This window comes from Rhinoraja longicauda, chromosome 4 (genome assembly GCF_053455715.1).
Source record: "Rhinoraja longicauda isolate Sanriku21f chromosome 4, sRhiLon1.1, whole genome shotgun sequence".
Lineage (NCBI taxonomy): Eukaryota > Metazoa > Chordata > Chondrichthyes > Rajiformes > Arhynchobatidae > Rhinoraja > Rhinoraja longicauda.
This window is the reverse complement of record NC_135956.1, coordinates 74,567,581-74,595,025: the sequence shown is the minus strand read 5'-3', so window position 1 is coordinate 74,595,025 and position 27,445 is coordinate 74,567,581. Positions and strand designations below refer to the sequence as shown.

Below are 27,445 nucleotides of genomic sequence, written 5' to 3'. Positions count from 1 at the left end.
TTCTAGTCACTTTTATTTTTAACAAGTCAAAAATAAATATTAGTTCTCAAACTGCAAAAATCGATTGCACATTGGATCGATATGGCACAATATGTAGAATTTCAGAATATGGTATATTCTTGATGAAAATTACAGGAATTTAGATGATCAGACAGCGTCAATGGCCGAGCTCATATTCTGTCTTAGGGTGACCCACACATTGGTATTTCCAGTAACTCCCTGCAAAGTGACAACACCGACGTACTTGAATCTTCCTGCTTATTTAAAAGCTTCACCACAGCTGACCGAGAACAAATGGAACTGGGATTTCTTCCAGCGTTTGACAGGAAGATGTTTGGTGTGCAGTCCAAGAGGCCGAATGGGTCCCACCCTTTAATTAGTGTTGAGGGTAGGTGCTCTTAGGTAGGGTATGTTCACTCCGATGGGGCCTTGCACAAGTCAGACAGGAGCATGGAGAAAGACAAAATGCTGGAGTTGGGTGACACGGTGATGCAGTGGGGGAGTTCCTGCCTTAGTGCTAGAGTCCCGGGTTTGATCCTGACTACAGGTGCTGTCTGAACGGAGTTTGTACGTTCTGCCCGTGACCTGCGTGGGTTTTGTCCGGGTGCTCCGGTTTCCTCCCACACTCCAAAGGTGTGCAGGTTTGGAGGTTCATTGGCTTTGGTATAATTGTAAATTGTCCCCAGTGCGCGTGCAGGATAGTGTTAGTTTGCAGGGATCGCTGGTCAATGTGGACTCGATGTGGGGTGCAGGTTTGTAAGTTGGTTGGCCTCTGTAAATCTCCCCGTGTGGGGAAAGTGAGATAACATAGAACTGGAGTGAATGGGCGATCAGTGGTCTTCCGCCTGGACTCTGTAGGCCGAAAGGCCTGTTTGTGTGCTGCATCTCTAGATTACACTAAACTCAGAAAACAATCTGTTAGCAGAGCTACGCGAACACCCAACTAATGCAATCATTTGTTAGGAATATGCCTTCATAAACCTCTCACTGGCCAAATGAAATAATCATTACTATCATAACCCATTACTATCACCCATTCCAGTTAGTCATCATAAATAATCATAAATCCTCTGAAAAAATTCAATCAAAGTAGACAGACAGATAATCTCCCCATAATAAAACATTGCTGATGTTAATAAACCCTGCCTTTCAAAGTGCAGATAAATCCTATCCCTCAGCCATTTTCCAAATAACCACTGATGCAAGACTTACAATGAGTTTCAAAGTGAACCAGGTGGCTCACTGGATTACTAACACATTTTTAGTCATATTGCAATATGCACAATTTAAGTTTGTTTTTGTCACGGTTCTGGTTGTATTGCTGGTGTGCGTTTCCTTGAACCCACATTAAACAATGTCTGTCTGTTGCTAAACACCACGCTGGTGGGAGAGGCACGTATCTCGGCCAAGCATTTCCTCGATCGGTGAATGGGCGATGTTAACGCCCGGTGTTATCTGGTGAAACAGGACAGACAAGGACACAAAGTGCTGGAGTAAAACAGTGGGTCAGGCAGCATCTCTGGAGAACATGAATAGGTGACATTTCGGTCCAGAGACACCTCCTTCAGTCCTGACCCCAAACATCACCTATTCTTGTTCTCCAGAGAGGCAGCCTGACCCGCTGAGTTACTCCAGTACTTTGTGTACTTTTTCTTTGTAAAGCAGCAACTGCAGTTCCTTCTATCAGCATCTCTGGAGAACATGGATAGGTGATGTTTCAGGTCGGGACCAGACTGCTGAGTTACTCCAGCATTTTGTGTCTTTTTTTGTAAAGCAGCATCTGCAGTTCCTTCTGTCAGCATCTCTGGAGGACATGGATAGATGATGTTTCAGGTCGGGACCAGATGGCGGAGTTACTCCAGCATTTTGTGTCTTTTTTTGTAAGGCAGCATCTGCAGTTCCTTCTGTCAGCATCTCTGGAGGACATGGATAGGTGATGTTTCGTGTCGGGACCTTTCTTCAGACTGCTGAGTTACTCCAGCATGTTGTGTCCGTTTTTGTAAACCAGCGTCTGCAGTTCCTTCCATCCCCACTGTGGAGCGGGATTTGTTTCGTGAAACCTTTACTCCTGTTCATTTAAGTAGAAAGACGGGCTCACTTCCCCAGCTGATTATCTATCATCTGCACTCCAATTACACGTCTTACCAGTTCTGACTTGCAGCAGTCCAACGAGATTTGAATAACCCGCACAGCACGAGCTTCACAGATATTTCCTTACTTCGAAGGAATACCAGCAGAATCTCAGCCAATGCAGATCACCAGGTGCTGGCAGGAGCAGCTACTCACATCGGTGGCCTTTGGTCAGGTGGATGAGTCTGTGAGTCAGGTTATGCATCACCCCCTGGAACAGGTGGAAATGGAGCAAGATCAGGAGGACGGCCATACCGCCCGCTGTCAGGTAAATGGTGCCCACGGTACTCTCTCTTGGCATGAAACACTTGTGGATTGCAAAGTCAGTCGCTGTAATAGTGGCCTGCAGAGAAAAGAAAGGACAATTTAGAGTCTGTGGGAAGGGACTGTACTACTAAGTGGGCGGCACGGTGGAGCAGAGGTAGAGTTGCTGCCCTACAGCGCCTGAGACCCGCGTTCGATCCTGACTACAGGTGCTTGCCTGTATGGGGTTTGTACGTTCTCCCCGTGGGTTTTCTGCTGGATCTCCGGTTTCCTCCCACACTCCAAGGACGTACAGGTTTGTAGGTTAATTAGCTTGGTATAATTGTAAATTGTCCCTAGTATGTGCAGGATAGTGTTAGTGTGCAGGGATCACTGGTTGGCGCAGATTCGGTGGGCCGAAGGGCCTGTTTCTGTGCTGTATCTCTAAGCCACTGATTTATTCCACCACTTTGTGTCTATCTTTGGTATAAACCAGCGGTTTGTAAATCTGCAGTTCTTCGTTTCTATATTTCTTCATCTATCCATGTTCTTCCCTCTGACCCGTTGTGTTACTTTAGTGCTTTGTCATAGAGTTACAGACCGTGGAAACAGGGCCCCAGGCTAACTTGCCCACACCGGCCAACATCTACACTCGTCCCACCTGCCTGCGTTTGGCCCATATCCCTCCAAACATATCCCGTCCAGGTACCTCTCTAAATGTTTCTAAACATTGCGAGAGTACCTGCCTCAACTACCTACATCGAAGTTTGTGTCATTTCTTTCGACAGAAAACAAAAACATCTTCTTACAAACCACTCGCTATATTTTTTCCCCTCATCTAGGTTCCTTTTTATTTGAGGAAAATGCTGCATCACAGTAGCAGATAAGGTGGAGTCTTCCGATTGTATGCATTACAGTCAATTCAACAGCTTCGGAGAATCAGCCACTCTAATCCTGCGTGTTTCTAAAACTGAGGCACGAGGAACTGCAGACGATGACATCGTGAGCAAAATAGGATCAAAGCAGCCATCCACCCATCGATCCACCCATCCATCCACCCATCTCGGCCTTGAAGAAAAACACCCACTTCCCACCCCTGAGGGAAAGAATTCCAAAGACTCACAATCCTCTGACCAATTTTCCCTTCTTTGTAGGCTCGAAGGGCTGAATGGCCTACTCCTGCACTTATTGTCTATTGTCTGTTAAGATTGCAGGCAAACGAGATTAGTTTACCTCGGCACCATGTTCGGCACAAACATTGTGGGCCGGATGGCCTGTTCCTGTACTATGTTCTATCACAATCAGTTGTCCAGGAATTAATCCACTGAAGCACAAAGAGCTGGACTTCCTCCAAAACAATGTTTTGCTCAAGATTCTGGTATCTGCAGTTCCTGTCTAAAGAAGGGCCTCAATCCAAAACTTCACCTATCCATGTCCTCCTGAGATGCTGCCTGACCTGTTGAATTACTCCAGCACCTAGTGGGGTTTTTTTGTAAACCACCAACAGGTTAAGAAACTTGTTTTGTTTCTTAAACGTTGCAATAGAACCTGCCTCAACTACCTACCTGGCATGTTTCTCTGCCGTCCTGTCCTGTCCTGTGTTCTATGACAATCCTTTGTCCAGGAGTTCAGGTGTGATAGGAGCAGAATTAGGCCATTCAGCCCATCATGTCTTCCCTGCCATTCAATCACGGCAGATCTATCTTTCCCTCTTAACCCCATTCTCCTGCCCTCTTCCCATAACCCTCATTTAGAAAATAGTCTATGCCTTTATTCCTGCTACCAAAATGAATGGCTCCACACTTTGCTCCGCTCTGTTCCATCTGCCACTTCTCTGCCTACTCTCCCAACCTGTCCTTCTGCGGAGTCCCTGCTTTCTCTTCACTACCAGCCCCCTCCACCTATCTTTGTATCATCTGCAAACTTGGCAACAAAGCCTTCAATCCCCTCATCCAAATCATTAATATAACAACATGAAAAAAACCGGCCCCAGCACCGACCCTTGCGGAACTCCACGAGTCACTGGCAGCCAAACAGAAAATGTAGATTTAGAGATAAAGCGCGGAAACAGGCCCTTCGGCCCACCGGGTCCACGCCACCCAGCGATCCCCGCACATTAACACTATCCTACACACCCTAGGGACAATTTTTACATTTGCCCGGCCAAATAACCTACATACCTGTACATCATTGGAGTGTGGGAGGAAACCGAAGATCTCGGAGAAAACCCACGCAGGTCACGGGGAGAACGTACAAACTCCGTACAGACGGCGCCCGTAGTCAGGATCAAACCTGAGTCTCCGCCGCTGCATTCGCTGTAAGGCAGCAACTCTACCGCTGCGCTACCGTGCAGCCCCCTTTATTGCCACTCTTTGCCTTCTGCCATCCAGCCAACCTGCTATCCATGATGGTATCTTTCTTTTGATGCCATCGGCCCTCATCTTCCTTAGCAGCCCCACATGTGGCACCTTATCAAAGGCTTTCTGAAAATCTAGGTAAACAACATCCACTGACTCTCCTTGTCTGTCCTGCTATTTACTTCCTCAAAGAACTCCAGCAGATGCATCAGGCAAGACCTCCCCTTCACAAAACCATGCTGACTTGCTGGCTCGAAGGGCCGAATGGCCTATTCCTGCACCTATTGTCTATTGACTTCGGCCTATTTTATGATGAAATCCTAAGTACTCAGAAATCTCCTCCTTTATAATGGACTCTAAAATCTTACCCACCACTGAAGTCAGACTAACCAGCTGTTTCCACTATTGTGCTTTGCTCCTCTCTTGTACAGCTGGGTAATATCTGCAATTTTCCAATTATCTGGAATCATTCCTGACTCCAGTGACTCTCGAGAGATCACTTCTAATGCCTCCAGAATCTCTAAAGCCACCTCTTTCAGAGCCCTAGGGTGCAGTCCAGGTGACTTATCCACCTTCAGACCTTTCAGTTTCCCAAGAACCTTCTCCTTAGTAATAGAATCAATCCACCTTGGAATCCTCCTTGGGATTAATCTACTGCACTGAAACACAAAGTGCTGGAAATCCCCAACACTTTGTGTTTTGCTCAAGATTCCAGCATCCGCAGTTCCCATCGGAGGAAGGGTCCCGACCCGAAACATCACCTATGTCATCGAGAGATGCTGCCTGGCCCGCTGAGTTACTCCAGCACTTTGTGTCTTTAATTTGTAAACCAGCAACTGCGGTTCCTTGTGTCTACCGCACCTGGCTCCCCCCACCCCCACCCCCACCACACAGAAGCTGCATCAGCCGCTGTGATACGTTTGGATGTACAATGCTTTCAAAGCCATGGAAGGAAGTGCGTGACTGTACCAGGAGGAAGCTGGGGTTGTTGCGGTTCCTCCAGCTGAAGGAGGGGATGCTGATCTCGGGCAGCTGGGAGCCGTGCAGCACGGTGCAGGCACTGTGCGTGTGGCCGCTCAGGACCAAGCGAGGCTGAAACCACCACAGCAGCTAGAAAGAAGCCAGAGACATTCATCAGCACCCAGGTACTGCAGGCAGCCTGCAGCAGGCCCTGACATTTAGCAGGCCCGCACATCTGGCAGCCTGCAACACGCCCGCACATCTGGCAGCCCGCAACACGCCCGCAGATCTGGCGGTCCATAGTACGCCCGCACATCTGGCAGCCTGCAGCAGCCCCGCACATCTGGCAGCCTGCAGCAGCCCCGCACATCTGGCATTCTGCAGCAGGCCCGCACATCTGGCAGCCTGCAGCAGGCCCGCACATCTGGCAGCCTGCAGCAGCCCCGCACATCTGGCAGCCTGCAGCAGCCCCGCACATCTGGCAGCCTGCAGCAGCCCCGCACATCTGGCAGCCTGCAGCAGGCCCGCACATCTGGCAGCCTGCAGCAGCCCCGCACATCTGGCAGCCTGCAGTACGCCCGCACATCTGGCAGCCAATCCTCACTCCGACCCTTAAAGCAGAAATCAATAACAAGCCCAAGTCACATCATATTTTCATCGCCACGCTCATCACGCATACACTTGTACTGTGGATAGTTTCCATGTTGTACCCTCCTCCCCACACACCATGCAATTCCTTCCAGATTTGACCTCTCATCTACTGTACACTGTAGATGTAATGTACAAGTAACCTACAAACCTGCCCATTTAATGGCTCAATGGTTCTTTATAGTCGTGTATGCACTGTACAGTGAAACCGAGTGTAGTTTAGAGATACAGCGCGGATACAGGCTCTTCGGCCCATCAGGTCCGCGCCGACCAGCGATCCCCGTACACTAGCACTATCCTACACACTCGAGGGGAGTTTGTACGTTCTCCCTGGGACCACGTGGGTTTTCTCCGTGTGCTCCAGTTTCTTCCCACATTCCAAAGGTGTGCAGGTTTGCAAGTTAATTGGCTTCTGTAAATTGTCCCTGGTGTAAAGGATAGAACTAGTATACTAGTGGTCGGCGCGGACTCGGTGGGCCGAAGGGCCTGTTTCCAGGCTGTATCTCTAAACTAAACTAAAATCTTCCATAGTCCAAAGTACGGTCCAAAATAAATAAAAATGTATAAAATCTTGAGGGGGATAGATAGGGTAAACAGATAGGGTGAATGCACAGTGTCTTTTATCCAGAGTGAGGCAAACCAGAACCAGAGGACATGGGTTCAAGGTGAGAGGGGAAAGATTTAATAGGAAGCTGACGGCCAATCTTTTCACACAGAGGGTGATGGGTATATGGAACGAGCTGCCAGAGGAGGTAGTGAGGGAGGTACTGTAAGAACATTTAAAAGAGATTTGGACGGGGGCATGGATAGGAAAGGTTTAGTGGGATACTAGACCAAGCGGACCCGTTGGGCTCAAACCTCTCCTGCATTGATGCAGCACCCTCTCCTCCACTCTCCCCCCCTCTCTCCACTCCATCCCCCTTATCCGCCCTCCTGCCCCCCCCTCCCTCCACCCCCTCCCTCCATCCCCTCCCTCCCTCCCCCCTCTCTCCCGAGGAGATAGATTTAAACTTTAAAATGTGAATAACTTTAAAAATATAACACCGATTTCAGTCAAACATCTTCCATTAGCACCAAAGGGACGGCGGTGAATAAGGTGGGCTTAAAATAGTCGCGCTATCGTGTACCATTTTGGCTGTAGTTCAGGAACAAACAAACAAACAAGAGTTTTAGTATATAGATGGGCCAAATGTGGGCAGGTGGGACTAGTGTAGATGGGACATCCAGCTAGAACTCATCAACTAACTAGAAGCTCCCAGGAGGCCACAGACATGTCTCTCACCCTTCAGCCCAACCTGCCCACACTGACCAACATGCCCATCTATACAAGTCCCACCTGCCTGCCTGCCCCACATCCCTCCAAACCTGTCCTATCCATGTACCTGTCTAAACCTCTTTTAAACATTGCGATAGTTGTGATGCCTCAACTACCTCCTCCAGCAGCTCGTTCCGCACACACACACCACCCTTTGTGTAAAAAAAGTCACCTCTCAGGTTCCGATTAAATATCTCCCCCCTCTGGTTCCTCTGGTTCTTGATTCCCCAACTCTGGGTAAAAGATTCTGCACGTCCACCCGATCTATTCCTTTCATGACCTTATACACCACCCCTCATCCTCCTGCGCTCCATTAGCACCAATGTGTGTGTGGGTGCATCCCCTACCTTGTTGGAGGCTTCAACAGACAAGGTGTCGTACCGCTCCCGGAACAGAAGCTTCTTCTCTTCGGGGGAAGCAGAGTCCTCGCCCGTGCACTCCGCATCACTGACTCGATACAGGGGGTAATGCTGCAAGAGACAAACACCATCAGGAGAACAACAAACCCTATAGGCAGCACCCTGGCCCAGTGTTAGAGAGTTGCTGCCTCACAGCGCCAGAGACCCGGGTTCGATCCTAACTGTGGGTGCTGTCAGTATGGAGTTTACATGTCCTCCCCCTGACAAGCGTGGGTTTTCTCCGGGAGAAGCCTCCCCCTCTCCCATCTTCCCCTTATCCACCCTCCCCCCCCCCCCCCCCCCCACACTCCTCCTTATCCCCCAACCTGGACACCCATTCTCCCTTTTTCCTCCACTTCCACCTATGTTCCTCCCTCTAGCTTCACAATTCACAACCCTCTTCAATCCTTTCGGCTCACACCCTCCGTCTTAGAAGATTGAGGGGGGATCTAATAGAAACTTACAAAATTCTTAAGGGGTTGGACAGGCTAGATGCAGGATGATCGTTCCCAATGTTGGGGAAGTCCAGAACAAGGGGTCACAGTTTAAGGATAAGGGGGAAGTCTTTTAGGACCGAGATGAGAACGTTTTTTTTCACACAGAGAGTGGTGAATCTGTGGAATTCTCTGCCACAGAGGGTAGTTGAGGCCAGTTCATTGGCTATATTTAAGAGGGAGTTAGATGTGGCCCTTGTGGCTAAAGGGATCAGGGGGTATGGAGAGAAGGCAGGTATGGGATACTGAGTTGGATGATCAGCCATGATCATATTGAATGGCGGTGCAGGCTCGAAGGGCCGAATGGCCTACTCCTGCACCTATTGTCTATGTTTCTATGTTTCATCTCTGGCCTATGTTCAACCATCTTTCTATCAAATCCCCTCTCCTGTATCAATCCATCACCTTCCAGGCCTTGTCCTGCCTCTCCTCTATTCCAGTTTTCTTTCCTCCCCCTACAATCAGTCATGACCTGAAACACCTGCCATGTTCTCCAGAGGCTTGGAAGACAAACTGTAGAAACAAAGAACTGCAGATGCTGATTTATACCAAAGAGAGACACAAAGTGCTGGAGTAATTCAGAGGTTCAGGCATCATCTCTGGAGAAAATGGATGGGTGACGTTTCGGGTCAGGACTCTTCATCAGATTGCTTCTCCATTGAAGCTGCCTGACCCGATGAGTTACTCCAGCACTTTGAGCCTTGCATCGATCTTTAAGTCACACGGCATCCCTCCCAGACCCCAACGCCCTTCCACTCGCACTCTGGTCAACCCTGCCACTCCCTTTCGCTCCACCCCTCTCCTCAGCCCATGAACCCAACACCCCTCTCATTCAGCCCCTTCTGCAAGAGTCTAGGACCAGAGGGCACAGCCTTAGAATTAAAGGACGTCCCTTTAGGAAGGAGATAAGGAGGAATTTCTTTAGTCAGAGGGTGGTGAATCTGTGGAATTCATTGCTACAGACGGTGGTGGAAGCCGTCAATGGATATTTTTAAGGCGGAGATAGATAGATTCTTGATTAGTGCCAGTTTCAGGGGTTATGGGGAGAAGGCAGGAGAATGGGGTTGAGAGGGAGAGATAGATCAGCCATGACTGAATGGCAGAGTAGATTTGATGGGCCAAATGGCCTAATTCTGTTCCTATCACTTATGATTCCTAATCTGACTTGTACTTTTATTCGGGTTATCCAAAGCCTTAAACCTTTGAGAAATCCTGGATACGAGAGACATTCCTTTCTGAAGATGATGGTCAAGGGTGTTAGATGGGGGAGGACCAGCCCCAGCAGACTGGGTTGTGTCTCTGAATAAAGTGCCACGTAACCGGGCAAAGCAAGGAGATACTGTGGGCAGACACAAAATGCTGGAGTAACTCAGTGGGTCAGGCAGCATCTCTGGAGAGAAGCAATGGATGACGTTTCGGGTCGAGACCCTTCTTCAGACTGAAAGCTGGGAAGACACGATGAATCCAATGCCAGATTCCACATCAAGAATGATGATGTAATGCACGGTGGCGCAGCAGTAGAGTTGCTGCCTTACAGCGAATGCAGCGCCGGAGACTCAGGTACGATCCTGACTACGGGCGCCGTCTGTACGGAGTTTGTACGTTCTCCCCGTGATCTTCGGTTTCCTCCCACACTCCAAAGACGTACAGGTATGTAGGTTAATTGGCTGGGCAAATGTACAAATTGACCCTAATGGGTGTGGGATAGTGTTAGTGTGCGGGGATCGCTGGGCGACGTGGACCCGGTGGGCCTGTTTCTGCGCTGTATCTCTAAATCTAAAAATAATCTGAATAAAACAAAGGATTCCTACCTGGAGTAAAATCGGAGCTGATTCAGGGAATTTGTCCTTATCTTTACAATTCCCACCGGAATGATTTGGATCCAACTGTTGGCAAAACATACCATATTATGGACATTGTACTACTACTGTTTATTGTACATGTATGTGTTGTGTTGTTGTGGCATTAATGTGCCTGTAAAGCTGCAGCAAAGAAGAATTTCAACGTTCCATTCCCGATGCATATGACAATTAAACCCTCTTCATTTTTAAACATAATGAAAGATTTCCCTTCGATTTTGTACACACGAATATCAATAAAATTGGGCACAAAATTAACCCATTGGAAAAGCAGTAAACACACAAGTTGTTAAAGACCAATTGTCTCAACAAAAAATGGGAGCCGTTAGCCAAATATTTGAAACACGGAAGGACACAAAGTGCTGGAGTACCTCAGTAGGTCAGGCAGCATCTCTGGAGAACATGGACAGGTGACGCTTCGGGTCGGGACACCCTCTCCAGAGACGCTGCTTGACTCGCTGAGCTAATCCAGCACTTTGTGTCCATTTGTGTCAGCCAGCATCTGCAGTTCCTAGTTTCTACATTTTAAAATTGGAGTCTTGGAAAAAAATATTGGACATGAATTGGTGAGGTTCAAAGACTTCAACGGAGCATTGGGCTGACAGGGATTTAAAGGGTAAGTGAGAGGAAGAAGCACGAGGAAGGAGCACGAGGAAGGAGCAGGACTGGAGGAGAAATGAAGACAAGCGTTGCTGTTGGGAACGGACGGCAAAGGGACGGACAAAGGACCCCACCATTGTCCATTTATTTGCCTGTTATATACATATACTGAACTTTGTTTTGTTATTATGGGTTTTAAAGAGTACTATGTTTACATATCTGTTGTGCTATTGCAAGTAAGAATGTCCTTATTCCGTTTCGGGACATAACAATAAAACACTCTTGACTAAACTCCGAGCTGGCTTGATTACACGAGGGACTTCAGTCTTTGTTTATGTTGTTGCACATACCACAATAAAGCGCTCTTGACTCTTGGTGAAGACGAAAGCATCTACCTGGAATTGCAAGGACATTTTGCGGAAAGACAATGGTGGAGAGAGGGTGGCACAGTGGCGCAGCGGTAGAGTTGCTGCCTTACAGCGCCAGAGCCCCGGGTTTGATCCTGACTACGGATGTCTGTCCGTGCGGAGTTTGTACGTTCTCCCCGTGACCTGCACGGGTTTTATCTGAGATCTTCGGTTTCCTCACACTCCAAAGACGTGCATAAATTGATTGGCTTGGTATAAAAATGTAAAATGGTCCCTAGTGTATGTACTGTAGATAGTGTTAGCGTGCGGGGATCGCTGGTCGGTGCGGACTCAGTGGGCCGAAGGGCCTGTTTCCGCGCTGCATCTCTAAACTAAACTAAGGAGACGGAGGTTGCTGCTTGCCCTGCAGAGTTCATGGGGACAGCAGTGGGCAGGGTAGTGGCACAAGGAGGAGATTGCCAAAGTGGGTCAGACTGTGGGTAAGGAGGGGCACGAGAAAGACAATTCTAAAGCAACAATTAACTTGTAACTGACAAAGGGAATGGGATGAACAAGTACAGGTTCCCACAAGCCCAGGGCAATAGGAATTCACCATAGTGGATGTCTAAGGAGTGCAGGGGCAAAGGGTGGAGTGGTCTAAAACTAGGCCGAAGGTGAGGGCAGGAAGCAGCAAAGGAAAGATGAGGTCAAAGGAAATGCAGAGTTCAAGGGTTAAAGCACGGCCATCACAGTTATACCACATGTGATGTCATAGAATCTTAGGTTTTCCATTTGAAATGAAGACTTCTTACATTTCTTATTTGAATAAACGTCACTGCTGTAGATGGGCGAGCTAGATCAATAACATAACTGACCACAAAGTTTGCATCAAACTTCAATTACTTATACGAGTAGAAACGAATGTAAGAGGAGAAACAAGAAACTGCAGATGCTGGTTTATAAAAAAAAGAAGCACTGTGCTGGACTAACTCGGTGGGTCAGGCAGCGTCTCTGGAGAACATGGAGAGGTGACGTTTCAGTTTGGGGCCTTCTTCAGGCTGATTGTAAGGGAGGGCAGATACCTGGAAGAGACAAAGCCTGGCGAGTGAGAGGTGGATACAGGAGAGGGTGGTTTTTGTCAGGCAGGCAGACGGTAGGACAAAGGCCAGAGATGAAAAGCCAAAAGGTGTGAGATGAGGAAAGAAGCGGGCCAAATAGTTAAGCCAGAGGAAGTAATGTAGATGGAAGGGGGAGAAATGGATGCGAGGTCATGTTCAGGACAAGGAAGAGACAGGGGGGGGGGGAGTGAAGTGGAAGAGATGAGGAGGTTAGTTAATTCAAAATTGTTGAATTCAATGTTCATATCACATTAGGTCCTATCAAACGATATATTAACTGGTGCTATTTCACATGGTCAAAGTGGTATAAAACATGAGGAAGCTACTTTAGCCATTTTTTAAAATTAGTTGCACAAAATTGATCTTTTCTAAACATTTTAATTAGTCCACCTGCCCTTTCCCAAAGATCCTGGAAGGTGACCACTTTGGAGCATTTATCCAGACCCCTTGCATAAACCATTATCGGATCTCCTTGCAACACTTTGCAGGCAGCACTCTGGCAACCCGCTAACTTCATGCTCATTCCAGTGAATGTCTGCTGGCATCGCCCCAGCTGTACACGTGGTGTCCACCCACCTGTCGGGAGCAATTCAGTGCCAGGGAGAGCTGGTGGAGTTCGTTTTCTACTTTCTCGCAAATGGAGCAACCGTCCCCTTGCAAGGCAATGCTGTTAACCAGCACAAAACTGCAAACACAAAAGGCAGCGTCAATCTTATCATAGAGTCAAACAGCGTGGACCAACACGTCCCGGCTACACTAGTCCCACCTGCCTGCGTTTGGCCCATATCCCCCTAAACCTGTCCTATCCGTGTACCTGTCTAAATGTTTCTTAAATGTTGCGATAGTCCCTGCCTTTAGACGTTAGAGACACAGCGTGGAAACTGGCCCTTCCGCCCGAGTCTGCTCCGACCAGCGATCCCCGTACACTAGCACTATCCGACACGCTAGGGACAATTTACAATTTTCTCCGAGGACAATTAACCTACAAATCTGTACGTCTTTGGAAGGTGGGAGGAAACCGGAGCATCCGGAGGAAACCCACGCGGTCACAGGGCCATTCGGCCCTTCGAGCTAGCACCGCCATTCAATGTGATCATGGCTGATCATCCACACTGATGGCACCGCCCATTTGAGATTGGCATACGCCTTGTACCAAGTTTCCCAACTTTGGCATAATCTGATGAAGTATTTCTGAAATAGTTGTATTTATGGGTGGCACAGCGGTAGAGTTGCTGCCTCACAGCGCCACAGACCTGGATTCGATCCTGACTACGGGTGCTGTCTGTATGGGATTTGCACCTTCTCCATGTGACCTTGTGCATTTTCCCCGGGTGCTCCAGTTTCCTCCCAAACTCCAAAGATGTTCAGGTTTGTACAAACTCAGCACAGTCAGCACCCGCAGTCAGGCTTAAGCTCAGGGGTGACCGCGCTTTTGCAGCTGCAGCTCCTAGACTGTGGAACAGCATCCCAATCCCCATCAGAACTGCCCCCTCCATCGACTCCTTCAAGTCCAGGCCCAAAATCTACTTCTATTCCCTAGAGTTTGAGGCCTTCCGAGGGGGCGCTGTAAACTGTTTATGCTTGTGTTGCTAGGTTTGTGTACCATTGTATGTTCTTCTTTAGTACCTGCACTGATGTACAGCACTTTGGTCAACGTGGGTTGTGTTTAAATGTGCTATACAAATAATATGGACTTGACTTGACTTGAGGATCAAACGCAGGTCTCTGGAGCTGTCGTGCCCTGTGCCATCACTCGGTTTTTTGATACAGTATTTTCAAACGCTCATAAGGCATGCCAGTGAGTTCCATCTTGTCTGTGCTAAACCGAGGTCGAGTTCAAGTGAGAACACAAAATGCCAGCTTAATCATGACCTCTCTGCATCGCCAACTGCTGCAGCAGCTGCCGACCACAGGCAGTCAAATCAAACCCATTTCATGCCAATTCTTGTTCCAGGCTCATATTCATTGAAGCTGAGTGTTCGTTTAGAGATAACACCCAAGCTTGTCATTAACAGATTGCAACTGCTTATTGATTTATTATTTTCGTGCAGTGTAGTGTAGTGTGGTTTAGTTTAGAGATACAGCGTGGAAACTGGCTCGTCGTCCCCCATCGAGTCAGTGCCAGCCAGCGATCACCCCGCACACTACCACTATCCTACACACTCGGGACACTTTACAGAAACCAACTAACCTACATACCTGTACATCCTTGGAGTGCGGGAGGAAACCAGAGCACCCACAGAACATACAAACGCCGCGTAGACAGCACCTGTAGTCAGGACCGAGCCCGGGTCACTGGAGCTAAGGTGGTAACACTACCGCTGCGCCACTCTGCCGACCCGTACTTGGTACACGTGGCAATAATAATAGACCTGCCCAGAGCCTGTTTCCAAGTTATATCAGTTGTTCAGCTTAGCTTATTGTCACGTGTACCGAGGTACAGTGAAAAGCTTTTGTTGCGTGCTAACCAGTCAGTGGAAGGACAATAGATGATTACAATCGAACCATACACAGTGTACAGATACATGATAAGGGAATAACGTTTAGTGCAAGATAAAGCCAGTAAAATCTGATCAAAGATAGACCGAGGGTCTCCAATGAGGTAGATAGTAGCTCAGGACTGCTCTCTAGCTGTGGTAGGATGGTTCAGTTGCCTGATAGCAGCTGGGAAGAAACTGTCCCTGAATCTGGAATATAGCTTCTTGACTATCCACATCCTTACGGAATACAAGTTACTGTTGAATGAATCTAGGCACATCGACAGCAAGGTAACAATAACAGGAGCCCACTTACTTTACTCCTTTCCTGGACACCACTTTAGCGGAGGTGAAGTTAAACGTATCGTCAAACCTCTGCAGCTTGTACAAATCCATCCTGTGAAAGCAAGTGAAATACAGAGGAGCACATCATTACTAAAGCTCTTCGTACAAACTCAACATTTCCAAGTTTAAGTTGAGTACATGCACGACAATAGTGAGCTGGAGTTCACATGATCAAGTGGCATCTACTGGAGAGGTGGGGGAGGGGAACGTGATGTGAAAGGAACTGTTGATGCTTCGGGTCGAGACCCTACATCAGGACTGATAGACAATAGACAATAGGTGCAGGAGGAGGCCATTCGGCCCTTCGAGCTAGCACCGCCATTCAATGTGATCATGGCTGATCATCCACACTGATGGCACCGCCCATTTGAGATTGGCATACGCCTTGTACCAAGTTTCCCAACTTTGGCATAATCTGATGAAGTATTTCTGAAATAGTTGTATTTATGGGTGGCACAGCGGTAGAGTTGCTGCCTCACAGCGCCACAGACCTGGATTCGATCCTGACTACGGGTGCTGTCTGTATGGGATTTGCACCTTCTCCATGTGACCTTGTGCATTTTCCCCGGGTGCTCCAGTTTCCTCCCAAACTCCAAAGATGTTCAGGTTTGTAGGTTAATCGGCTTTGGTAAATTGTACATTGTCCCGAGTGTGTAGGACAGTGCTAGTGTACGGGGATCGCTGGTCGGCATGGACTCGGTGGGCCAGAGGGCCAGTTTCCACGCTGCATCTCCAAACTAAACTAAAGATAGAGAGCAGATGGAGAGACAGACAGAAATGGGAATGAAAGCAACCTGGAGATGATGAGATGTTGTTCCACTCACTCATGATGGAAGCCAATGTCATGATTCCCAACAACCACAAACAACTCTGTGCTGGCAGAATGCCTGAACATCATTCGAAAACGCCTCACGTCTTCATTAAAGTCCTGTTAAATATCCATTGAAGGAGAAAAATAATTAGAGCCTCATATTTTATTAATGTGGAACATCCTTAGATCTAAAGGGGCTTAGGTTTGTAGATCCACTCTTGCACTGTACCATCTACGCTATAGAATAAACACATCGCTGGCATTAGGAAACGTCACCTATCCAGGTTCAGAGATGCTGCCTGACACACAGAATTACTCCAGTACTTTGTGTCTTTTTTTTGTGTTGTAAACTAGCATCTGCACTTCCTTGTCTCCATTTTGCTGTCCATTAGTTGGTGGATAATTAGTCTCTGCCTTTCAGGATCTCCTGGAGTCTTCTGCCCTGACATTGCCCTGACAGTTTTGGTCTTAAAGAAACAAAATACCGTGGGTGGAAATCTGAAACGCTGTCTGTATGGAGTTTGTACGTTCTCCCCGTGACCAGCGTGGGTTTTCTCCGAGATTTTCGGTTTCCTCCCACGCTCCAAAGACGTACAGATTTGGAGGTTAATTGGCGTGGTAAAAAATTATAAATTATCCCCAGTGTGTAGGATAGTGTTAATGTGTGGGGATCGCTGGTAGGTTGCAGGCTCGGTGGGCCGAAGGGCCTGTTTGTGCGCTGTAAACTCTAAACTAAACTATTTGCAGAAGCGCAAAATTTGGTTAAGATGCATGACTATAAAGCACTCACAAGTAGGACTAGTCAGTTGGAATTACTGGCAAGTCACTGCCCACCCAGACTGTACCATGTACCACAGGGCCTGCTCGACCTTGACAGAAGGTGATTACAAGTCTGTGCCATGTCACTGCAGGATTCTCTAACATAGAACCTATCCTCCCTTCCACTTACTCCATCTACACTTCACGCTGCCTCGGCAAGACCACCAGCATAATCAAGGACCAGTCTCACCCTCTTCTCCCCTCTCCCATCAGGCAAGAAGTACAGAAGTTTGAAAACGCACACCTCCAGATTCAGGGACAGTTGTTATCAGGCAACTGAACCATCCTGTCACCAACTAGAGAGCGGTCCTGACCTAACTACCTCATCAGAGACCTTAGAACTATCTTTAATCGGACTTTAGATAGAGAGACACAAAACTGCTGGAGTAACTCAGCTGTTGGGTCAGCAGACTGAAGAAGCATTCCGACCCAAAACGTCACCTATTCCTTTTCTCCACAGATGCTGCCTGTCCCGCCGAGTTACTCCAGCAATTTGTGTCTATCTTCAGTATAAACCAGCATCTGCAGTTCATTCCTACACACTTTACTGGACTTTATCTTGCACTAAACGTTATTCCCTTTAAGCTGTGTCTGTACACTGTGGTCGGCTCGATTGTAATCGATTGCAACAAAAAGATGTACACTGTACCTCGCTCGGTCCACGTGACCACTTCAACTAAATTAAACTAAATTAAAATGTACCTTGGGGGAGCTCCATTTCCCTTCGTCAAAGAGGTCACCAAGAACAAACACGGCATCCGGTTCAAAGAGCCACAGAGCCGTCTGAAAGGTCCGCTCCATTTGCCATTCCCTGGGGATAGAGAACAGGGCTTTAAATACCTCAGCTAGTCACATATTCAGGCAGAGTGCTGGAAGCATCCCCTACTTCACACATTCTTTTTTGTCACGGCATATCCAAGACCAGTGCACTGTGAAGCAACTCAGAAATCCATAAATTCTAGAAGAAATCGGCCGTTCGGCCCACCTAGTCTACTCCGCCATTCGATCATTGATGGTCTATCTTTCCCTCTCAACCCCATTCTCCTGCCTTCTCCCCGTAACCCCTGACACCAGCACTGATCGAGAATCTCCACTTTCAATGCACAGTAAACCCTTGCTATAACGGACCGGGGGGGGGGTTGAGGATGGGGGTCCCCGTTATTGCCGATTGTCCTCCATAATCGGTGACGTTTAAGCCAAGGCCGGGAGGGAAGCCAGGCGGCGTCGGGGAGGGGGTTAAACAAGCGTGAATTCAGAGTCCGGGGAGCCACTGAGCTCCCAGCCCCACACGGTGCACCAGGGACGGGCCCAGTACGCACGCCGTCTTCATGCTGAATGCTCTCTCCGCTCCCGCAACCAAAGCCCCTGCCATGCGGCGCCAGCTCGAATGGGTAACTAGCGGAAGTTGGGGGGGGGGGGGGGGCGCGAAACGAGACCCTCCGTTAATCTTCTATAACAGAAATCCTCTGTATAGGGGTCTGTTGCTGCGAGGGTTTATTGCAGATCGAGAAGATTTGTTTGCGGGAAAGGACAAGCCAAGAACAAGAGTAGGCCATCTTATACAGAATGAGCCCTAATCGTTCACAACTCTGAGCCCAGCTCACCTACAGAGTCAGACAGCACAGAAACAGGCCCTTCGGCCCAACCTGCCCACGCCGACCAGGATGCCTCATCTACACCTGCCCACATTTGGGCCCCTATCCTTCTAAACCTTTCCTATCCATGTACCTGTCCAAGTGGCTTTTCAATATTACCTGCCTCAACAACCTCCAGGGGGAGCCTGTTCTAGAGACCCATCCAGTGTTAAAAAGAGGCCTGCTGGGTCCCTATTAATTCTTTCCCCTCTCACCTTACAACAATGTCCTCTGGTTCTTTATTCCCCTATTCTGGGTAAAAGACTGTGTGTTCACCCTATCTATTCCCCGCATGATTTTGTACACCTCTCTAACATCACCCCTCATCCTCCTGCACTCCAAGGAATAAAGTCCTAGACTGACCAACCTCTCCCTGTAGCTCAGGCCCTCAAGTCCTGGCAATGTTCTTATAAATCTTCTCTGCACCCTTTTCAGCTTGACACCAGCCTTCCTGTAGCTGGGTGACAAACCTGAGCACAATACTCCAAATACAGCCTCACCTTACACATCGTCCCCTTAAAATCTAAAAAGCATTGCTCATATAATCTAAATACTAAGGCATACAAGTCTTGTTCATGTAAACGTTCATAATTGACCCTTTTAGAGATCAGATATCACTCTGACACGTTTATGCTGTACTGACTCCAGAATACTCTAAGGTGTAGTAACCAGAATAGTTTACAGTGCTCCAGGTCTGCCTTGACCTTTTAATGAAGTGTGGAAGAACAGAGAGTTTGCATACTGAAATGTGTCCTGGACTTTGTGATAACTGCAGTAATTCTTAAAACTACAACGTAAGTTAGAAGAATAGTATAGAATTAAAGTTGTAGTGATAATCTGAACATGCACAGTCCTGCAAGATCTTGCATATCAAAGCACAAAAACATTGCCAAACACTTTAACTCCCCTCCCATTCCCACTCTGGCCTTTCTGCCCAGGGCCTCCTCCACTGTCAGTGAGGCCAAACGCAAATCGGAGGAACAGCATCTCATATTTCGCTTGGGCAGCTCACACCCCAGCGGTAGGAACATTGATTACTCAAACTTCCTCTAACCTTTGCATTCCCTCCCTCTCCCTATCCTCCCTCCCCTAACTAGTCATCTTACTAGTTTCACTGTCGTCCTGCTTAGTTTCACTGTCTGTTATCACCTTTTCCACAGCCAACAATGGACCATTATTTGATTTGGTTTTGATTTGTTCTTTTCATACCTTTCATTCGTTTGTATATTTTCATATCTCTAGATTCCCTCTGACTGAAGAATGTCACCCATTCCTTTTCTCCAGGGATGCTGCCTGACCCGTTGAGTTACTCCAGCATTTTGTGCCCGTCTTTGGTGTAAACCAGCTTCTGCAATTCATTCCCGCACAAAATTTATGACCTGCTCAACAACGTATGAAAAGAATCGAAATCTAAATGAAGTTTCAATCAACAAAGCGCTGGAGGAACTCGGCAGGTCAGGCAGCAGCTGTGGTTAAGGACCCTTCTTCAGATCCACATGGCCCATTACTATGTCCTACTCAAAATCCACAAACACGACAGCCCTGGCATGCTCATTGCTCCCGCCTGCTTTCACATTTTTTGCGTTGGAAAGAACTGCAGATGCTGGTATAAATCGAAGGTAGACACAAAATGCTGGAGTAACTCAGCGGGACAGGCAGCATCTCTGGAGGGAAGGAATGGGAGACCCTTCTTCAGCCGTTTTTTGCCATCTCTACTTTTTCCTCCACAGTTGCTGCCTGGCCCACTGAGTTCCCCCAGCATGGTGGTGTAGCGGTAGAGTTGCCGCCTTACAACGCCAGAGACCCGGGTCCAAACCTGAATACCTGTACTGTCTGTACAGAGTTTGCACATTCCCCCTGTGACCATGTGGGTTTTCTCCGGGTGCTCTGATTTCCTCTCACACTCCAAAGCCATGCAGGTTTGTAGGTTAATTGGCATCTGTAAATTCTCCAGAGGGCTCAGGATAAAACTCGTGTTGGTCGGCGCGGACTCAGTGGGCATCAACTCTATTGCTGCGCCACTGTGCCCTCTTCAAACGATTCCCGTTATACATTATTAGAGACTCCCCTCTCCCTCACTCTCATTGCAGCCCAACAAGCTTTGATTTTAGACACAGGAACCGGCTGAAGCTGCATAGCAAAGGCACGGTGCTGGAGTAACTCAATGGGTCAGGCAACTTCCCTGGAGAACGTGGATAGACAACGTTTTGGGTCGGGACTCTTTTATTGTGTTCTTGCCAGTCCTCTATCTGAAAAGCTGGCTCTTTTAATCTTCTCTCAGATGCAGCCTAACCTGCTGGAGTTTCTCCAGTGTTCTTCCCCGATTGCGTTAGATATGCAGCATCAGCTGTTCTTATGTATTCCCGCCAGAACACACAGAACCTACAAAACATTTGTTGCGATTTTTGTCCCTGATTGTGCAAACGTTCAGTTATTTTTGCTAAACCAAAGGAGTGAACTAATGCACAAGAAGAAGGTATCACAAAATGCTGGAGTAACTCAGCAGGTCAGGCAGCATCTAGGAGAGAGGGAATGGGTGACGTTTCGGGTCAAGACCCTTCTTCAGACTGATGCACTAATGTACAAAGTGTTTTACCCAGAGTAGGGGAATCGAGAAGGATATACTGTAGGTTTGCGGTGAGTGGGGAAAGATTTAATAGGAATCAGAGGGGTAACGTTTTTTTAAACGCAAAGTGTGGTGGGTGTATGGAGTGAGCTGCCGGAGGAGGTAGTTGAGGCAGGTACAATCATAGCATTTAAGAGACATTTGGACAGCTACACGGATAGGATAGGTTTAGGGGCAGGTAAGACTAGTGTAGATGGGGCAGGTTGATTGGCATGGGCAAGTTAGGCCAAATGATCCGTTTCCGCACTGAGTGATTCTACGGCTCTATCAAGAGCATTCGTTCCCTGCAGAAGGAACTGAGGCAAGATGAGACTGGGAAATTGATGAACAGGAACCAGCTGGGATCGTTTTGCTACTCAGTATAGGACTGGTAAAATACTGAACTAAATGTGTGGTTGGTTATAGATAATCTACTGGCATTTAAGAGGCTTTTAGATAGGCACATGGATATGGAGGGAATGGAGGGTTATAGATCAAGTGCAGGCAGAGGAGATTAGTTTAACTTGATATTATGTTCCGGATGGACATTGTGGGCCAAAGGGCCTGTTCCTGTGCTGTTCTGTAGCGCAGATAGACACAAAATGCTGGAGTAACTCAGCGGGACAGGCAGCATCTCTGGAGAGAAGGAATGGATGACGTTTTGGGTCGAGACACTGTACTGTACTGTTCCATGTATGTTAGTCTCTGTTAGGCTTGTATGAGTATTTATCTGTTTTTTTACTGTGGAGAAAGACATGGAGACTGGGGAAGTTGGGACAGTGAAGGGAAATGTCTTGAGGACAGTCAGTATTCCGGTCGAGTAGGTGCTAGACGCCATAAGATGTATGAAGGTAGATACGATCAGATATCCGAGGACGTTGTGGGAAGCCAGAGAAAAAAATTGCAGGCGCCCCGGCTGAGAAATATGAATCTTCATTAGATACAGGCGAGGTGCCGGAAGACTGGAGGGCGGCTAATGTTGTGCCTCTATTTCAGAAGGGCTGCAAGAAAAAGCCTGGGAACTACAGATCCTATGACTCTAACATGCTAACTGGAATGATTTAGCTGATGAAGCAGCTTGGGACCAAAAAATTAAGCTAGGCCTCTTGGGAACAGTGCTAATAAACACTCTTAAATATTGACATTAATCTTGGTGAGTGTGGTGAGTGAGTGATGGACAGTGTGGACGACACAGTAGAAAGGTTGAAGGTAGACACAAAATGCTGGAGTAACTCAGCGGGACAGGCAGCAAATCTGGAGAGAAGGACTGGGTGACTTTTCGGGTCGAGTGCGAATTTGTGTCTATCTTCTGCTGGTTTAAACCAGCATCTGCAGTTCCTTCCTACACAGTAGAAAGGCCTGTTTCCATGCTGTACGGCTCTATTAGAAACGGTAACAGAGGCTTAGAATACAATTTCACAAATAGCAAGTAATTTTTGACAGCGACAGGTTAAATTATTGTCTTCTCGGGCGACATCCACCACCCTGTTTTCATCAATCCCCTTTTCAGGTACGATTGCTGTCATAGAACATAAAACAGTACAGCACAAAAACAGGTCCTTGAGCCCACAATGCCTGTGCCAAACATAATGCCATCTCTTAGCTGCCTTCACATAACCCATATCCCTCCATTCCGTGAATATCTGAAAGGGCATATATGTACAAACGCCTCTTAAATGCCACTAGCATATCTGCCTTGACCACCAGCCCTGGCTGTGTGTTCCAAGTGTGGAGATGAGGAACCTAGCACACAATGTTGCAAATCCCATGCAAAATCCAGTGGCCCAAGCAAACAAATAGGATAGATCTGGCTCTGCGTTCCTCATCTCCACATTAGCACACACTATCTTCTGCATAAAAAAAGTCAGCTTCGCACATCTCCTTTAAACTTTGCCTCCTCTTTCCTTAAAGCCCTGCCCTCTAGTATTTGATTTTTCCATCCTGGGAAAAAGGTTCTGACTGTCTACCATATCTGTGCCTCTCATAATTTTATATACTTCTGTCAGGTCTCCCCGCAACCTCTGGCATTCCAAACTGTCTATCTACCCACTCCCTGTAGCTAATACCTCCTAATCCAGGCAACATTCTGCTCAACCTAGCCATCTGAAGAAGGGTCTTGGCCCGAAACCTAATGCGTTGCTTTTAGATTTTAGACTTTTAATGTACAGCGTGGAAGCGGGCCCTTCGGCCCACCGAGTCCATGCCGACCAGCAATCACTCCATACCGTAGCACTATCTGACACACTCGGGGACAGAAGCCAATTAACCTACAAACCTGTACGTCTTTGGAGTGTGGGAGGAAACCGGAGCACCCGGAGGAAAGGCATATATATACAAGTATTTGGCTCCCTGACATTGAGGGCTTATATGAACAAAGTTCAGATGAGCACCGTGCAGGAAGAAAACATCACCAAAGAGGAGCATAAACACCCCAAATCATTTGCCACGGGACACTGCCCAGTGTAGTGGGAAGGAACTGTAGATGCTGGTTTAAACCGAAGATGGACACATAAAGCTGGAGTAGCTCAGCGGGTCAGGTAGCATCTCTGGAGAAAAGGAGTGGGTGACATTTGCGGGTCGAGACCCTTCTTCGGACTGAGAGTCAGGGAAAAGGGAGACAAGAGATATAGACACGTGATATAGAGAGATATAGAACAAAGGAATGGAAGATATGCAAAAATGTAACGACGATCAAAGAAAGGTGGAGCCCACAATGGTTCAGTGTTGGCAGTGGGCTCGGTGATAATGAGTTATACAGGCAATGAAACTCAACAGGACATTGAAACTAGAACGACGGCTAAGGTGGGGGGGGGGGAACGGAGAGAGTGGGGATGCAAGGGTCACTTGAAGTTAGAGATGTAGGCTCATTTCTTAAAGCTCAATCTCTCCAATTTAGATTAATGGAATAGTTTTGTGAAAACCAAATATGTTGTTCCCTTTCATCCAGTTGTTCAAGTCGCTGAACCAGATTTAATAACATGGTATGGAAACATGCCTCGCCTATACAGATTATTATCTTAATGGTGTCAGGTTAGGTAAGGGGGAAGTGCAGCAAGACCTGGGTGTCCTTGTACACCAGTCACTGAAAGTTGGCGTGCAGGTACAGCAGGCAGTGAAGAAAGCTAATGGAATGTTGGCCTTCATAACAAGAGGATTTCTGTATAGGAGTAAAGAGGTTCTTCTGCAGTTGTACAGGGCCCTGGTAAGACCACATCTGGAGTATTGTGTACAGTTTTGGTCTCCTAATTTGAGGAAGGACATCCCTTGTAATTGAGGCAGTGCAGCGTAGGTTCACGAGATTGATCCCTGGGATGGTGGGATTGTCATACGAGGAAAGATTGAAAAGACTAGGCTTGTATTCACTGGAGTTTAGAAGGATGTGAGGGGATCTTATAGAGACATGTAAAATTATAAAAGGACTGGACAAGCTAGATGCAGGAAAAATGTTCCCAATGTTGGGCGTGTCGGGAGCCCATTTAAAACTGAGGTGAGAAGGAACTTTTTCACCCAGAGAGTTGTGAATTTGTGGAATTATAGACAATAGATGCAGGAGTAGGCCACTCGACCCTTCGAGCCAGCACCGCCATTCAATGTGATCATGGCTGATCATTCTCAATCAGTACCCTTCCTGCCTTCTCCTCATACCCCCTGACTCCGCTATCCTTAAGAGCTCTATCTAGCTCTCTCTTGAATGCATTCAGAGAATTGGCCTCCACTGCCTTCTGAGGCAGAGAATTCCACAGATTCACAACTCTCTGACTGGAAAAGTTTTTCCTCATCTCCGTTCTAAATGGCCTACCCATTATTCTTAAACTGTGGCCCCTTGTTCTGGACTCCCCCAACATTGGGAACGTTTCCTGCCTCTAACGTGTCCAACCCCTTAATAATCTTGTATGTTTCGATAAGATCCCCTCTCATCCTTCTAAATTCCAGTGTATACAAGCCTAGTCGCTCCAGTCTTTCAACAATTCTCTGCCACAGAGGGCAGTGGAGGCCGAATCACTGGATGGATTTAAGAGAGAGTTAGATAGAGCTCTAGGGGCTAGTGGCATCAAGGTATATCGGGAGAGGGCAGGCACTGGTTATTGATTGTGGATGATCAGCCATGATCACAATGAATGGTGGTGCTGGCTCGAAGGGCCGAATGGCCTCCTCCTGCACCTATTTTCTATGTTTATGTTTCTATGCCTGATCCTTCCAATGGCGACTCTTTAAGTCAACCACACTTGGTGTAAGTGAGACCAGATTGGGCAAACAAACTTCCTTCCCTAAATTGCATTTTTGAATCAGATACTCTTTGTTTTAAAAACATATTCCAATAGTTCCGTGGTCACCATTAATGAAATTAGTCCTGTAATTCTGGATTAATTAAATACATTGAGCAATATATTTATACCTGACCAATTGTTCACTGTAAATATCTGTCTCTTGTATGGTGCTAGCTCGCCAGATAACAGTCACCGGCAGCTGTGTACATATTTGGTAATATCTACGTTTTGTCGATAATCCGGATCCCCACTGTTATCCACGTTTGCAAGAAAGTAAAATATATTTCAAAGGAGAAATCCTGCCGCAAAACAAATATTAGTCAGTGATTCCCCTGGAGGTTCTGCTGCAGTTGTCCAGGGCCTTGGTGAGACCACACCTGGAGTATTGTGTACAGTTTTGGTCTCCTAATCTGAGGAAAGACATTCTTGCCTTAGAGGGAGTACAGAGAAGGTTCACCAGATTGATCCCTGGGATGGCAGGACTTTCATATGAAGAAAGACTGAATAGACTCGGCTTGTACTTGCTGGGATTTAGAAGATTGAGGGGGGATCTTATAGAAACATATAAAATTCTTAAGGGGTTGGAGAGGCTAGATGCGGGAAGATTGTTCCCAATGTTGGGGAAGTCCAGAACCAGGGGTCACAGTTTAAGGATAAGGGGGACGTCTTTTAGGACCGAGATGAGAAAGTTTTTCTTCACACAGAGAGTGGTGAGTCTGTGGAATTCTCTGCCACAGAAGGTAGTTGAGGCCAGTTCATTGGCTATATTTAAGAGGGAGTTAGATGTGGCCCTTGTGGCTAAAGGGATCAGGGGGTATGGAGAGAAGGCAGGTACAGGTTACTGAGCTGGATGATCAGCCATGATCATATTGAATGGCGGTGCGTACAGGCTCGAAGGGCCGAATGGCCTACTCCTGCACCTATTTTCTATGTTTCTATGGTCAAATAAATGCAAAGGCGACTTAAGGAATTCAGAACGCGTTGGTCTCAACTTGTGCTGAGACAAGGCACCACCGGTGCAATGGATACTCTTACCTCCGGAGTTTGTCCAGCCAGTGACCCCTGAGGGCTCCCAGGAGGTGGGTGTCAGCGAGGAACAAAGTCCTGAGCGCTGGCGCTGGCGCTGAGGGTCTCTCCTGGCCGGGCTCAGCCACAGCTTCCAACCGGGGCCAGCCGCAGCGCAGCAGCACCATGTAGTAAATGGCCAGCTCACAGAGCAACACCACCCCGCAGCCCAGAGACAGCAACCTGAACAACAGGGACACACAGTGCATGGGGTGTGCCCACCGCCTGCACATCATCACAGCGCTCACTCACACACACACAGACACACACTCACACACACACACACACCCCACACACACACACACACACACCCCACACACACACACACACAGCCCACACACACCCCACACACACACACACCCCACACTCACCCCACACTCACACACCCACCCCACACACACACACACCCCACACACCACACACTCACACACTCACACACACCCCACACACACACAGGGCGGCGTTCTACCCCCACACACTCTCTCCCTCTCCCACACACACACTCTCTTCCCTTTCCTCCCACACTCTCTCTCCCCTTACCCCCCACACTCTCTCCCCCTACCCCCCACACTCTCCCTCCTTCCCACTCTTCCCTCTCCCTCCTCCCCTCTCCCTCTTCCTCCTTCCCTCTCCCTCCCCCCCCCACACTCTCTCCCCCTTCCCCCCACACTCTCTCTCTCTCCCCTTCCTCCCACACTCTCTCCCCTTCCTCCCACACTCTCTCCCCCTCCCTACCCTCCCTCACTCTCTCCCCTACCCCCCACACTCTCCCCTTCCCCCTCTCCCCTTCCCCGTCTCCCTCCTTCCCTCTATCTCTCCCTCCCTCTCCCTCCTTCCCTCTCCCCCTTCCTTCCACTCTCCCTCTCCCCCTCTCCTTCCCCACACACTCTCCCTCCTCCCCACACACTCTCCCCCTCCCCCCACACTCTCCCCCTCCCCCCACACTCTCCCT

General features: G+C 48.0%; 1 protein-coding gene across 1 annotated transcript; it reads right to left on the bottom strand.

The window, feature by feature from the left end:
- Positions 1-26,915, bottom strand: mppe1 (metallophosphoesterase 1). The gene is made up of 9 exons (XM_078398088.1): positions 26,464-26,915; positions 17,624-17,732; positions 16,116-16,219; positions 15,263-15,343; positions 13,046-13,154; positions 10,357-10,431; positions 8,001-8,123; positions 5,700-5,840; positions 1-2,473 (listed from the first exon to the last, which is right to left on the bottom strand). The coding sequence occupies exons 1-9, from the start codon at positions 26,727-26,729 to the stop codon at positions 2,279-2,281; spliced, it is 1,203 nt and encodes a 400-aa protein (XP_078254214.1). The 5' UTR covers positions 26,730-26,915; the 3' UTR covers positions 1-2,278.
- Positions 26,916-27,445: the final 530 nt, after the last annotated feature.